The sequence below is a fragment of the Ceratotherium simum genome, chromosome 9 (assembly GCF_057802395.1).
Source record: "Ceratotherium simum simum isolate JZ-2026a chromosome 9, ASM5780239v1, whole genome shotgun sequence".
NCBI classification, from domain to species: Eukaryota; Metazoa; Chordata; class Mammalia; order Perissodactyla; family Rhinocerotidae; genus Ceratotherium; species Ceratotherium simum.
The window spans coordinates 38,673,634-38,689,416 of record NC_141908.1 but is presented as its reverse complement, the minus strand read 5'-3'; the positions used below and the strand labels follow the sequence as shown (position 1 = coordinate 38,689,416).

Below are 15,783 nucleotides of genomic sequence, written 5' to 3'. Positions count from 1 at the left end.
CTGTGGGCACTCACTCTTGCCCTCCTAAAAATCCTTTTAAGTGTTTGACTTTAGTTTCGAAAACCTTAGACTAGTGGCTTTCCTATAGGTCTCCACTGTGTCACACAGAAAGAAATACTTTTTATATAATTTCCCCCAACCTGCATGCACACACCACTGAAACAAGAATTTTACAAAGTATTCTTACTTTTACTTTTAAAATGTGTGAGGTACTCCATGCTCTTTCACTAAGTAAAAATGCTGATCAGGCCCCACTAATAGTTTGTTTACTGTTTAAGAAACACCACTTTAGTTGGTATTTAAAATGTGGTAAAAATGGAGCAAAGACATTTATTATTTTCCTTTACTAGTACAAAAATCTATTAAGAATCTACTTATTATTTTAATTTAAAATGTTTTCCTTTTAAATGGCCTTTAAAAACCTCCTTACTCATTCATTTGTAATACTAAATTGGATTAGCTATAAATCTAATTAATTCAGATCATCGTAAGCAAGATTAGATTTAGGTCACATTAAATTCCGTCACTTGCCCTTCAAAAAAATGCTTTCTTCCTTGGCATTACATGTGGGTTTAATTTTTAGAAGTTAATAATTTTTTTTTTTGTGAGGAAGATCAGCCCTGAGCTAATATCCATGCTAATCCTCCTCTTTTTGCTGAGGAAAACTGGCTCTGAGCTAACATCTATTGCCAATCCTCCTCCTTTTTTTTTTATCCCCAAAGCCCCAGTAGATAGTTGTATGTCATATTTGCACATCCTTCTAGTTGCTGTATGTGGGACGCGGCCTCAGCATGGCCGGAGAAGCGGTGCGGCGATGCGCGCCCAGGATCCGAAACCGGCCGCCAGTAGGGGAGCACGCGCACTTAACCGCTAAGCCACGGGGCGGCCCCTAATAATTTTTTTGATAGAAGTAATTTTATAGTTTGGTAGAAATAAAACATTAGAAAACTTGCAACCTTCCCTGAAGCTTATTGAAATAGATATCTTGATGTCACTGGAATGCAACTGTCACAAATATTTAGGGTTTTTTTCCCTGTGTAAAACTTGAAAGGCAACAACCATTTCCAAAAACAGCCATTTATTTGACTAGTGCTCTGAGTTCATGTCCCTAATAACAGCAAATATGTTATTTTCACAAAACAATTGTAGTACTGAATATTTAAAAACTAAATATAGACTATGCAAATCAGTTAAATAAGAAAAATATGTCTACTTTATGCAGTGTACCCTGTCTAATTTCTTATTCCTGTTTATTTGTAGACCAAATAAGAATAGCTATCTTCAATTCCAAAAATATCTGTGCACCTTTCTGAGTGCTACTTTTGTTGCTCTGACTCCAGTGACCTGTGATCTAGTACTCCCAGGCTTCACTAAATTTCCTTCACAGTGACTCATGCAGATTGTCCACTCACAGCTTCCTCTGAAATTAGGAGAGAAGCCACTTTGGTGGGAAAATTCACCTTCAAAAATAAATGATATATTCGTAACTCTTTAAGAATATTTCTATTTCAAAAATAAAAGACTTATTTACAAATTATTGTGCATGGGGGCTGGGGAGTGAGATTCAGGTAAACAAATAAATCGTAAGTGAAAAAGTTCCATTCACATTAGAAGATATTTTGGGTGTGAGTCCCTATGATGGGTTCCATCTGTGAGCCCTCTAATAAATTCTCAATTCTTCTCACAATTTCTTTGCTGACTTTGTGTAAGTTGAGCCGTCTATATCTATTCTCCATGCCTCTTAATCTTTTTTGCCTGTATTTTCTAATATTTGAATCTCTGATAATTTCAATATCTACAGCTTCTGTGAGTTTGAATCGTCTGTTTTTGATTCTGCTGACTCACATTCTTGGTGGCTACTTTCCTTGTGTGTTTTGTGATTTTTGATTGTGAGCTCATGTTTTTGGAAACCATACCTAGAGGAAACTTTGGAAGCCTGTATTTAAAACATGTTCCTCCACAGAAGATTTACATTAGCATCTGCCAGGTATCTGGGGGTGCTACCAACCAAAATTCATTCAGTGTTTGATTAGGGTTTTTTTGGCCAACATATAGCATGAATTCTGGCCCTAAGCCTGCCTATATGGGTACACACTTGTGATGAGGAACTCTTGAAGACATTTTGTTTTTCTTTTTTCTGCCCTACTCAAAGTCAAGTTTGAGAGACAAATAGACAAGTATACACCTTGTCTCTCTCTGTAGAACACTTTCTGTTTTGTTTTGTTTTTGATGTAATGCTTGCATAGTTGCTTGATTTATACAAGGATCTCTGATCTGATCTTTCACTATTTCGGGAACCATGTTTTATCTCCTGATCTTGTGATATAGTCTGGTAAACTAAGCTCTTAACCACCAAGAACTGGCAGATGCTTCCAGGGTAAATGGCAGCCCTAGTGCTCAAGCACCTTTCTGGGTTTGCACCTTATTTTTGGCTGCTGAGCAATTCATTTATTTTCCCACCAGCTTAATCACGGAGTAGAAAAAAAGTTTTTCATTTATATTTTATTTAGCATTTTTGTTTGTACTATACCAAGAAGGGCTTCTGTGGACATCTAAAGTGTAACTTGGCAGAAGTGGAAATTCCAGGATAGTTTATTTTTGAAATGATACTGGCATAATGATCTATCCATCTGGAAGAAAACAAGGCTGTACCGCAGTGTCATACCACATACAAAAATAAGTTACAGCTTGATTAAATATCTAATTGTGAAATAGAAAACAATGTAAATGTCAGAGGAAAATTTAGAAAAAAAGATTTTTATGACTTCATAGTATGGAAGCTGTTCTTAAATAAGACAGGAAATCCAACTGCTATAAAAGGAAAAGACAGATATAACTGACTACAGGCGAACTAAAATAAAAATGAATAATAAAAGATAACATAAATAAAACCAAAGGTAAATTAAATATGGAATAGAGATATTTGTAGCATGTATAATTGGAAAAATGGTAACTATTTAAAAGGTTGATTCTATGATTTGTTAACAAAGAGACTCAACAATGTCACCAGGCTACTTTCAGATTTCTTGTTATGTGAATCAGTAAATACCCTTATTGTTTAAAACATTATTATCTAACTTTCTTAAACTTTTATTTGATACCTTTTTTCTCATGTGTGTCTTCTTTTTCTGATAAGGAAAATATTGGGTTTTGTTATTAGGGATCTCAAGTTTCAAGGAAGACCAAAGTCAAGAAATGGTTTGCTCAAATTGGGTCATCTAATAGAAACTCTCATGTTTCCCAGAGATATCAAAGGTGTCTTTCCTTATTGCAAGTTTAAACCAGAAATAAACCCGTCTCCTTCTAACCCCAGGGAGGAGTCTTGGCCTTATTACTAAGAAGAGCAGGAAAAACAAAAGAAAGAAATAAAAATAACAATAACCTAAAAACAAACAAAAAACCTTGTTCCTGAGAAGCCGTGAACATAGCCTGGCCATCACATGGATTTTATGCCTGAGTTCCCATTGCCTGAGTCTCCAGAGGAAAAAACTTCTTTAAGGTAGTCCCAGACTACCTGCCAGAAAGAAGTACAAACTCTCTAGAGGAAAGCACTTTAATATTAGGCCTCAAAAGAGACACAACAAACACTTTTGCAAGGACGTGAACAGTACATCGTAAAGAATACACACCCCACGCACACAGAGATGCAAGACAGCATGACCAGGAACCAGCAGAAAAGAGCACACAGCAGAAATAGATCACAAAGGCTTCATATATTGGAATTATCAGACAATAACTATAGACCAAATATTCTTCCAAGTTTAAGAAAACAAAAGGCAAATTTGGAAATATTTTTAGAGAAGAGGAAATTGTAAAAAAGTGACATGACATATTTGAACAATAAGAGAGAAAAATGTTTTAAAATTAGAAACACAATAACAAAAATTAAAAACTTAATGGATAGGTTTAACAACAATTGGTATAACAACTAAAGAGAGAATTAGGGTTCTGAAATACAAATCAGAAGAAATTATTTTGTATGAAGTATGTAGAGAATACATAATGGAAAATATGGAAGAGAGGATGACAAATAGAGGAAAGCATAAGAAGGTTTAACATGACTTCTGCATAGTAGTCCATAAGGTAAGGAGAGAGAGAACTGGGCAAAAGCTGTATCTGCAGAGATAACAGCTCAGAATTTTCCAGAATTGATGAACACCAATCAATAAATCCAAGAAACTCAATGAATATCAAGAGGAGAAATAAAAAGCAATCCAAACTTTGACATAGTATAGTAAAACTACAGAACACCAAAGACAAAGGGAAATCCTAATAGTTGACAGACAGAAAGGTAAATAAAATTCAAAGAAGTTACAGAAGAACTGACATTGTCTTTTCAATAGCAAAATGTAAAAAGAGAAAAAGTGGAATTATATCTTCAATATTCTAAAAGAAAATAACTGGTAACCCAGAATTCTTTACCCAGCAAAAATATCTTTAAAGAATGAGGTTAAAGAAAAGACGTTTTCAGAGTAACAGAAATAGGTGAGTTTGCTTTCAGACTCCTTGACAAAGGAAATTCCAAAGGATGTACTTCAGGCAGAAAGAAACTAATACCAAAGTTCTGACGTGCAAAGAGGAATGAAAAGCAAAGAAAGTGATAAATATGTGACTAATTCTGAAGAACATTAATCTACAACAGCAACAATGTCTCATGAAGTTTTAAGAAACAAGGTAAAATGATTATATAAATATAAAAATAGCGTATTATATATATCAGGAGAGGGGTAAAAGTTTTCTAAGGGCTTTTTGTCTAGGAGGAGAAGAAAGATATTGTTTAGCTTTATACTTTTAAATGTGCCTGTTGCCATTTCTAAGTTAGTTCTAAAAGAATAGAATGTGACTGTGTTCCCTCTAATCTACAATAGGTAAAAATGGAATAACAAAAACAATCCAAAAGAAGTTAAAAAAAAAAGAGAGAGAAAAGAAAACACACAACAGATGTATCATAAAGAAAGCATCTAAATATGTCAGTAATAATTAAATGTAAATAATTCTAATGTAAATAGACTAAAGATTCCAGTTAAAAAACAAAGATTATCAGATTGGAGAAAACAAATCCAATTAAATGTTGTTTAAAAAGTGTATCTAAAATGAAAGTTTATATAAATGTCGAAGTTATTGTGATGAAAAAGATATACTATGCATATATTCAATAAACAAAAACGTTTATTTATTTATATTAATAGCAGACAAAATAAACTTTAATGTGAAACAATTACTGGAGTTAAAAGAATCATTTTACAATGATTAAAGTTTCAATTTATCAGAGATTCTTAATAAATTTAAACTTCTGTGTACTTAAGAACATGGTCTCAAAAATAAAGAAAATATTTCCTGATCCATAAGGAAAATAGAGAAGTTCACAATATCAGAGGGAAATTTTAATATGCCACTGTCTTGGTAATTGATAGAACAAGTAGATAAAAAAAAATTAGTGAGACTATATAAGGTTGAAACAACACGATTTATGAACAACCTAATTTTTAGAAAGTTATAATTTACCAAACCTGAGTAGTTTTATGACATTGAAGAACTTGAATTAGTAATTTACAAAAAGGTAGTAAAAAAATATTCCTGTAAAGAAAATTTCAGTGCCCAAGAGGATCTACCAGCAAATTCTGCTGAACTTCTAGGAAAAGAAAATTCTTGCATAAATTCTTCCAAAACATAGACAAAGAGGAAACACTCCTTAACTCATTTTATGGATAACCTTGATATCAAAACCCAACAAAGACAGTATGAAAAAAGAAATTACAAGCCATTATCATTCATAAATGTTTATGCAAATATCCCAACTTTAACCTGGAACCATATAGGAAAAGGGATTCTGGGAACCACAGTACAAGGGTGAGGAAATGATTATTCTTCAAATCAGGGTAATGGTTACCCTGGGGAAAGGGATAAGGTGGTGATTATGTGGGGGTATCTCAGAGTGGGGCTAAAGGGGGGTGGGGATGGTGATACATGGGAGTTTATAATTATTTGTATACTCAACCTATATATTGTATGCACTTTTCTGTATATTCATTATATTTCACAACAAAAGAAGAACAAAACATCAAGTTTCAAAGTAATGTTTGAGTGTAGGTAAATTTATGGAAGTTACACATTCTATTAACATCTCAAGTTGGTATTGGAGAGCTAGCAGGCTAAGGACATTATTTAACTCTTTCCTTATAAATTCTCGTACTGTTTGACCTGTTTTATTGTGCATATGTTCTTTTTCTAATGAAAAAAATCTAATCAATGAAAGTTTACTATAACTATAAATAAGTGTTTCAAAGACATCTGGTTTCCTCCAATACCGATTTAGTAACAGAACCTAGACTTTTAGCTGGTTGTATGGCTGTCCACCCAACGAACAATATTTTCAGCTGCTGTGACAGGTAAGTGTGGCCATGTGACTAAGTTCTGGCTAATGAGATGAGTGGCAGTGTCTTGGGGAACTTCTGAGAAGACTGATTGAAACAACTGAAACATTATTGTGCCATCCTCCATCATGCTGCCTGGATGAAAAGAATGGAGTTTTAGGAGCTGCCTTGGACTGTGACGATGATGGCTACACTATAGGGATGACAACAAGAGAGATGAAAGGAGTCTGACTGATAATTTCATGGAGCTACCCTGCTATCATTGGACTACCCATCTTCAAGTTTCTTTTACATGAAAGAGAAAAGGAAACTTGTATTTGGTTTCTTCTGTTACTTATAGCTAAACCCAATTCTAATGAACATAGAAACAGCAAAACAAGTTATCTAGAGTTCTACCTGCTTATGGGTTGTATCTGGACCACAGACAGGTTTTGTTTGATTTACACTTTCTAGGAAAGAAAAGTGAATTTATTTACAATGTTAAAAAGTAAGAGTCTTAATATAAAAATCCAGATATCTAGCTTGTCTTGAAAAATGAGATGATTTGACATCCTTAACGTCTCCCTCTTGTTATCAGTTGGCTGAAGCAGAAGTGATGGACTTCCTTGTTGGGAGTGGGCTTTCCCTGTTCATTCATTCATGTATGTATTGAGTATGTATTGAGCTTATATCCACTGGCCTAGAGTTCCCACTATCAATAATTTAGTATATTTCCTATTTTAGTATAGTTGAGTTATTCTATTTAATACAATTTTATATCTTACTTTTCTCTCTTATTATTAAAACATATGCCTTTCCTATGTGAAGGAATCACATTTTGTTGCTTGATTCTTTCATGGCTGGATTGCATTTCAGTTTGTAACAGAAGTGATTTCTGGTGACTCTAGGTGACGTAAAAGAAATAGCAGTGATGTCAAATAGCATCAACAGCACTCTAAAATTGTCTATGAAAATTCATGCAGGTTAGAGTCAGGAAACCTGGGCTGGAAAAGCTGGTTATTTATAGGGTTAGTTTTGATAGCAATTGCCATTTAGTTCATGCGTGCCTAATTACCACCGTTCTTATGGAAATAGACTGTTCAGTAAAAACATTCAAGTTTCGGGTATGTTTGTTCCCATTGTGCTGCCAAAACATATAGTGCTTGAAAGGGTATGTGTAGTAATAATTTCTGATTTTTCTTTTCTGATTTCAATACACTATTTTTAATGCTATTATATTTTTGACTAATTCAAATAATTAGTTTCAATAAAGAAAATATGTGCACAGCATTAAATGCAGATTCTTTCTTCACCTCAGTACCATTTCCACCTTCCTGTTCTGTTCTCAGTTGTGTAAAGAGAAAAAGAAAAATTGATTATTTATATCAGTTAGGGTAGGTGAACAATGCATATTGATTAGGCGCATGTCTAGATTAGACTTTAATTTAAATCAAACTGAAGGATTATATCTGAAGGAAGATAAACTGCCAAAACATTAGAATCAAATTTATCAAAAATTAATTATTTTAAAGCATGCAATAATTATAAAAATTGCAGACTCAGATAATGAGTATTATTCTTTTGGGAGTTTAAAAGTCTTGTTATCTTCATTCATTTAAAAAAATCCATTGTTGTTTCTTAACTTTTATGGTTTTCTATTTTAAACGTAAATTCATTGCTCTAGTTGGTGTAAGGTGACATCTACATGCAGAGAAATACTCATGGGACCCCTTGTGGAATTGTTCTGCCATCACATGAACAAATCCATTTATAGCTCATTCTCTGAGGATTCAGGGCACACCTGACAGGTGTGCCAGACAGGGGTTTTTTTCCCCCCGTAAACTGAAAGATGCTATGATTTCTATATTTTGGAAAGTGCTATGAAATATAAGCATACAAAGAAGTCAAACTGTGCTTTAAAAGTTTAATATAGGAAGCATTGCTTGTCTCAAGAAACAAGTACACTGATTTCAATTATGAAATTTTGTCCATAGCAATGTAATGCGAAATTGAAAGTAAAATTTATAACCAATTCTAAATTAAGGATTTTACCTTATGTAAGCCCCTACTCTTTCAGTTATGTAAATACTATCACCTGTTTACTCAAATATTTTTCTGGTGACTATCATGTTCAGGACATTAAGCCTGGTCAAAATGTGATCATCTCACATCAGTCTTTTCCAAGTGAACAAGCTGCTTTGTGTGAATGTGTTAGCTGTGGGAGAATTTATTCTAGCATGAACTTCAGGACAGAGAAGTGTACCTTTTCCATTGTCATCAAGATTTTTAAGCGCCTTCTCTGAACAAGGCTCTCTGCTATGAGCTGGGGAAACAGAGATGAGATATGGGTGCTGCTTCCAAGGAACTTTCCTTTTTCCCATGTGAAAGTTTGGCTTGAGAAAAAAACCTAAAATATTCCTTGAGTAATTACTATCTAGTTTTTTACAGATATGTATCATTTGAGAATATGTGTTTTGATGACAGATTAAGAAACTAATATCTGGGTACATGCCCTGAAATTAAGAAAAACTGGGGAGCTGATTTAAATTTTCCTTCCTACATTTATTAATCTCATCTCTACTCAAGTCAAAGTTCTTCAGACCCCTTATGCCAAAGACTATATTCTTCAATCTAACATTCCTATTTCCTTAAAATAAAAAAAAGTATTATTATTAAGTTCAGATGCTAGAGGACAAAAGAAGATTTGAAGCTTCTCGATGTTTCTCACATAGTCCCAAAAAACCAACTGCATGAGGAAAACTGTCCAGGAAATACTGGTATGTGTGATGCCCTCTGCCTGCTGTGGCTCCTGAAATCAGGCAGACGAAGACAATGTATGCAAATAGCCACTTCTAGATTGAGCACTGAACAATGGAATGGCCCATCAATAGCTCATCTGATTCAGTTAAAAGGCAGAGATAATTCTCATGTTATTTTTGTCACTGTCACGGCTCAGTAGAATCTCTAGGTTGGAAAATATTCTGCTGCTGTTCAGTACTTGAGTTCATGTTGATCAGAAACAACCTGTTTGACATGCTTATTCTCACTCTGTGAAGAAGGGAGACCATTTGCTTGTGATAGTGGAGCATGTTGGAGGGATCTAACCGAATTAACTTCTAACTGGATTATTCCCCATGACATTTATAAGGGTCACCCTGAGGAAGTAGGAGGCTAGGACAAGCTCCGGCTGGGTGGGGGTTGGGGTGGCTGCCTGCAATCAGTGAGTACAGAGTTACATGGGAGTGTTAGACAAATAAAACCATTATTTGTGACTTAGCTCCTTAGACCCATTCTACCTCACATATGTGTGAATGTCACACATGTGAGCACAGTTACATATTCTTTTCTAGTGGACTGATTCATCATGAATGGAACTATCCATGGTGATCTTTTTCTTATCTCCCACCTCCTTTGCTCTTACATACATAAAGTTTTCTCCATATTTTGACTTGCGAAGTTGCTTTGAAATTGTTCCCTAGATGGGGCATGTATTCCTTAGCAGATTATAAATTCCACAAGGATGTGGACTGTGCTCTACTTCTCTGACATCCCCCCTAGAGAGCTGTTCTCAGTGCAACGTTATACAAACCAATCCGTTTGGTTCCAGTCTTTGAACCAATTTAGTAAAGCAAGAAGGAACCAATTAAAAAGGTATTTTCATTACCGTGAAGCAAATGTTTGAAATGATGGTACCCACATTTAAGGATGCTTTAATATGGCAGGTTAAAGGAGGTTCATCATGAAGATTTGGGAGGTTTCTCATTGCTTACAATGTCATTCTTGTTTTTGACCAAAAAAAAAAAAAAGATTATTCTCGTTGAGCTAATTAATGAGGTAGCTTTGAATGTCTTAGAGGGAATGTGTTCTTTCTTCTTTCAGCTGCACGTGTTATTTCCACATTCTTTTCCACACAAATTTGTGAACTAAACAAAAACTTTAATTGAAGTCACAGGCCTGTGTCATGAGAGATTTATATGGTAGGTGGATGAACAGTACATCACCACATCATTCAGTTGACCCTGGTGGCATTTCTTCCAGGTTCCAGGATAGAAATAGACCCATCAGAAAGCATCTCAAGCAACATTGTCTTTTTGGCTGGTTTGTTATCTGAGAACATTTCAAAGCCACAAGCTGGAGAAAGAAATACTTCCTTTTATGGGGGGTAGGGAGTTGGGAAGTAGTTGAAGCCTTGATATTTATACATTCATGGATTCAACCTTGCAAAATGGTGTCTTTTCACTTGGGGAAAGTCTTTCATGAGAGAAGAGGGGTGGTTTTAATGCTGAATTAGTCTGTGCTTTCTTTAGGGGTATTTTGGATCCTTTTAAATTTCCCTAGCTACTTGCTGCAGTAACTTTTGAGAAGGAAGCACTAACCTTGAACTTGAAATATTTCATAAAAATGCACTTTGTCTGGTTGAAGACCTCTGTTATCTTTGCCTGAATTTGTTTTTAAACAGCTGGCCAGCCAATACTTATCTCTTCAGTCACTCTATCCTCAAAGAGTTTCTATACATCATTCCATTGTAATATCTTAGTTTCTAGTCAGTTGAGTGTGATTCAAATATAGTAAAGAAAAGTGCCTTTAAGTTGAATATAGATATTATACTACAAGATTTTTGTGTCAATGGTCCATATGAGTTATTTGAAGCAGTTGATGAAGTCCGTATCTCCACTTAGTTCTAAGGCCTCTCCTCCTAATAGCATATATTAAGGAAATGTAAATTAACTAATTCAAAGGTCATATAAATGTCATAAACATAATAATTTTTCAAACTTTTAATAAAGAAAGAGAAGAGATAGCAGGGGAGGAAACATGGGGATCATGCCCACATTTTCTCGTCTTTTTCTTTTCATCTTGAGGAGTTTCCCTCTCTAAAGCGAGGAATAGGAAGTGGCAAGGAGATAATGGGAGTAGTGAACTGTCCTGCGAGAAGCAGAGGCATCTAAACTGGTTCTGAACTTTATTTGGGCGGTGGCAACCACCATTGACTTTCCCCATCACCAGTTCCCTTCAGGTCTCTAGGGAAAGTTGCAAAACTCACAAAAATGAATCCTGTCATTTGCGACAACGTGGATAGACCTGGAAGGTGTTAAGCTAAGTGAAATAAGTCAAACAGAGAAAGATAAATACCTTATAATTTCACTTATATGCAGAATCTAAAAAACAAAACAAGTGAACAAACGAAGCAAAACAGAAACAGACTCATAGATACAGAGAACAAGCTGGTGGTTACCAGAGAGGGAGGGGATTGGGGACAGGTGAAATAGGTGAAGGGGATTAAGAGGTACAAACTTCCAGTTATAAAATAAATAAGTTACAGGGATGTAATGGACAGCATAGGGAATATAGTCAATAATATTGTAATAACTTTGTATGGTGATAGATGGTTACTAGGCTTATCGTGGTGACCATTTCATAATGTGTATAAATGTGGAATCACTATGATGTACACGTGAAACTAATAGGATATTGCATGTTAACTATACTTCAATAAAAAAAAATTTGGAGATATAAACGGACATGCTTTAGGGCCAAGAAGAAATTATAGGCAAGCATATATTGATGCCAATTTATTTGTTATTTTTATAACTAATTTTTTTCCTCCTTTCTTCCTTCCTTCCTTTTTTCTTTTCTGTTTTTTTTTTGTTGTCTTATCTTCCTTCTTACATTCTTTTGCCTTTCACATGACTCTCTTCAGCAGTACAAAATTTTACACCTCGTTAAGGTCAACATTCCCTTCTCCTTGCCTTGTAAATACTCCCTTCTCCTGTGTTGTCTTGGTTTAATGTATTGTAGAACTTCCACAGGGGAGACATTTGTGAGCTAGGCTCTCACCCATCTGGGCTAGTGCTTTTCTCTCTTTTTTCCCTTTCTCTTCTATATAATTCACGAGGGAGTGAAATAACTTGAATTAGCAGTGCAGTACTCCCCAGACCTCACTTGGGATTAGCATATCCCCCCATGGAGCTGCTTATTCCGTGGAGAATGCATCTCAGTTGACATAGACAATCTCAAAAGCTAGAAATTATCCAATAATAAGAGTTCTCCTATGATCAAGAATGTAAAACCTGCTAGAAAAATTAATACGTCATCAAAGGTGACTTATTAAATGTACTCTTAACTGCACTACTGTCTTCTTCTACCATGACTCATTGGGTGTAGACTAGTTTTTCTTCATTTATCTCCTGTAGAAATTACAATCAACATTTGGTTTAGAAGATAGTGTTACAAATGTTTGCTTTAAAAATGGCTCAGTGTTTAAGGAGTTCTTTCTGGATGGTGTTGCTAGCCTTTTTCTAGCTGAGTAATCTTTTTTTCTTACTAACTCGTATCAGTAAATTTGTTCACAAAAGTAGAAACATTGCCCATCTGTAATAAACACCCCTGAGTGCAGTAGCCGTCACTAAGGCAGTTTACTTTTAAGATATTATTCTATTTTCAGGGTTGCTGACCTTTTTCCTCTTTATTGGTTGCCATAGTGATGATCTGAGCTCTGTCTAATAGAGCTTTACTAAAAGGAAGACAATCAATAGGCTTTTAAACTGTAATGTTTATATTGATAGTTCCTGATCACATATCAAAATAAAATTTAGCCATTTAAATGTATCCAACAGTGGAATTTTATTTTTCCATTTAAACCTAAAACATGTTTAAATAGATGTTTATGTAAGTTGCAGGTGATTAAGTGCATTCTGTGGCTTTCTTCGAATTCCTAGAATAACTTTGTGAGGCAATAAAAATAGGGATACAACTTGAAATGTAGATTTGAAAGCTCCTTTCAAGAGTTATTTGAGAGTAAAATGGATAATAACACTCTTCTATAACAGCAAACGTTAGAAGTTGCAAGTACCATGGTTAATGATTTCTCAAACAAGGTCAAGTCTTAGATCTTTTGGCACCTTGTCCTAGGAAAACTCAAGCCCAAGCTGTCCTCAGATGCACCTGTACAACTTCTGCTGATTTCAGAGGAATCCTGAAACACTCAGGAGAAGGAAGGTTGGTCATCTGCCAAAATTCACCAGGCAAAGGAGAGGAGCATGGATTATGTTTCCGAAGTTCACTCAACAGTTTTAAATCTTTTACTCATTGGTTGTTGATAGACTGTTATTTTTACGATTATAGTGAAACTTCTATGAACACATTTTTGAGGAATTTGATTCTTTTTCCTTTAGAATTAAATAATTTGTTTTCAAATGATATTCATATATTCTGGTTGACACATTGTAAGTAACATGTAATTACATTTACTATAATAAGCTCTCTAGGATTGTCATTGCAAAGAAGGAAGTCTGAGGAATGGCTAATTCACAAGGTCCGTTGTCATTGTCATTTGTTTAGACTCTAAGGTGCAGGTGTTACCCTATTGCTTTCCATGCATTGTCTCTAACCCCCTCATTGGCCTATGCAGAGTCAGCGGGGGTGGGGGGCAGTTTACCCAAGGCACAATAGTCGCATATCAAGAAAGTGGCAGCGCACGATTGGAACCAGACGTTTCTCTCTCCAGAGGCTGCTTTTTTCTACTTCTCCTTGATGTTTGAGAACCTAAGACTCCAGAATTCTGTTCCCATATTCCATCAAATACACCCCAAGGTTTATTAAAAATAAAAATCAACATCCCTGATAGGACTTGGGGATAAAAGTAAATTGACACTGAGGCTGTCTTTAGTGGAGGAAAAGAAAATGAACTACGTGCTCATTTCAAGTGTCAAGATAAGTTCTTTGGAAAACACAGGAAATATCTGTCATCATAGATTTTTCTTGTATCGCTTTTTGTTCTAAATTAAAAAGATTTCTTACATGCAAGATCAACTTTAAAAAATCTGCCTATATGTGTTTTAAAATTAGAATCACAAGTTTAATTATATCCTTATGTTATTTAGTTTCAATGATCATATTTATTTTTCTAAAACTAAAAATCTTATCCCTTACTTATTAAAAATAAAACTAGTAGAACTTTTAGTGGTTCTACCATTCAAGAACTACCATTGTAAACACTGGGGATATATTTGGGAGCAAAGCAGGCCAAGTTCTTCCTCTCACAAAGCATATGTTCTTTGGAGGGAATCAGATAATAAATAAATGAATATATGATGTGCCAGGTGGTGATAAGATCCAGGAATTAAAATAAAATAGGGAAAAGGTATAGAGAGTGAACGAGGAATGAGAAGAGAGTGCTATTTTATACAGAGTGTCACCCCAAACCATATCTCCCGTCTGGGTTATCGAAGTAGGTTTCTAATTGGCCTCTTCGCTTGTAAGCTTGCGCTCCTCGTATCTATTCACACAGCAGCCACTCAGGATGTAAGTTAGATCCTATCCTTTGCCTGCTCAAAACCCTGCGACAGCGTCTACTTAGAATAAAATTCACTGTGCTTCTTTCAGCCAACCAAAGCCCATATGATCTTTGTCTTTTTTACCTCCCTGACCTCATTTCCTTCCGTCTTCTCCGAGTTTACTGTGCTCTGGGCACAGGTTGTTCTTGAACATGCTAAGTAGGTCTGCCCCTCGGGGCCCCTTACCCTTGCTTTCCCTTGCTGGGAACACGCTTCCCTGAGATACTTCTGTTGTTGTTCCCTGACACCTCCCCAGAGCGGCCTCACATGACCAGTCTCTCTAAGGTAGCATCCCACCGTCACTCTGTCTCTTTCCTCAGCTTCATGTTTGTTCATAGCACTTACCATCTCTTGCTTTTGTATTGCACATCCATCAATTTAACGAGTGTATGAGAACATAAGCACCATGAGAGCAAGGATTTGGGCTCTCTCACTCACCGCTATATCTCCAGCACCTGGAATCGTGCTGGCAACATATTACAAGAGCTTGGGAATTATTTGTGGCATGAATGAATGAATGTGCTCTAAGGATGGACTGCTGAAAAATGGGGAGAAAATGGTAGAAAAATGTCAAATACTTTGGAGGTTTTAAAAAGGATCCCATGTGCTAGTGCTTTCCAGGATCCTAATTCTGTCTCCCATTGTCACCTGGCATAACTATTCCTAGCTGCACCCTAACCTCAATCCCTTTCCCCATCTTTGCTTATACCACAGAGAGTCTTTACCAACTAACATAAGTGCGTACTGTGTACCTGCACATTATAGATGTGAAATTTGTGTGATTGCATTTCCAATTTCTAAAATATTTCAAATGGGTTAATTTATGGTCATGTTCTTTCTTTTTTTAATTAAAGCATCGCCAGATGCCCCAAAACTCGGACCCATGGAGCTGACCATTGTTGTTACTGTGCCAGTTTGCCTCCTGTCCCTAGCTGCGGTGCTGACAATATGGGCATGCCAAGGCCGACAGTGCACATACAGAAAGAAAAAGAGACAGAATGTGGAGGAGCCCCTGTCTGAGTGCAATCTGGTAAATGCTGGAAAAACTCTAAAAGATCTGATTTATGATGTGACTGCCTCTGGATCTGGCTCTG

At 35.6% G+C, this 15,783-nt stretch overlaps 1 protein-coding gene across 2 annotated transcripts in view; it reads left to right on the top strand.

Moving 5' to 3' along the window:
* Positions 1–15,783, top strand: part of ACVR1C (activin A receptor type 1C) — a 55,643-nt gene that overhangs the window by 5,111 nt on the left and 34,749 nt on the right. For both annotated transcript variants that reach the window (XM_087435232.1, XM_014785955.2), the window contains exon 2: positions 15,544–15,783. In XM_087435232.1, coding sequence (XP_087291358.1) covers positions 15,544–15,783 — 240 coding nt within the window. The remainder of the gene's footprint in view (positions 1–15,543) is intronic.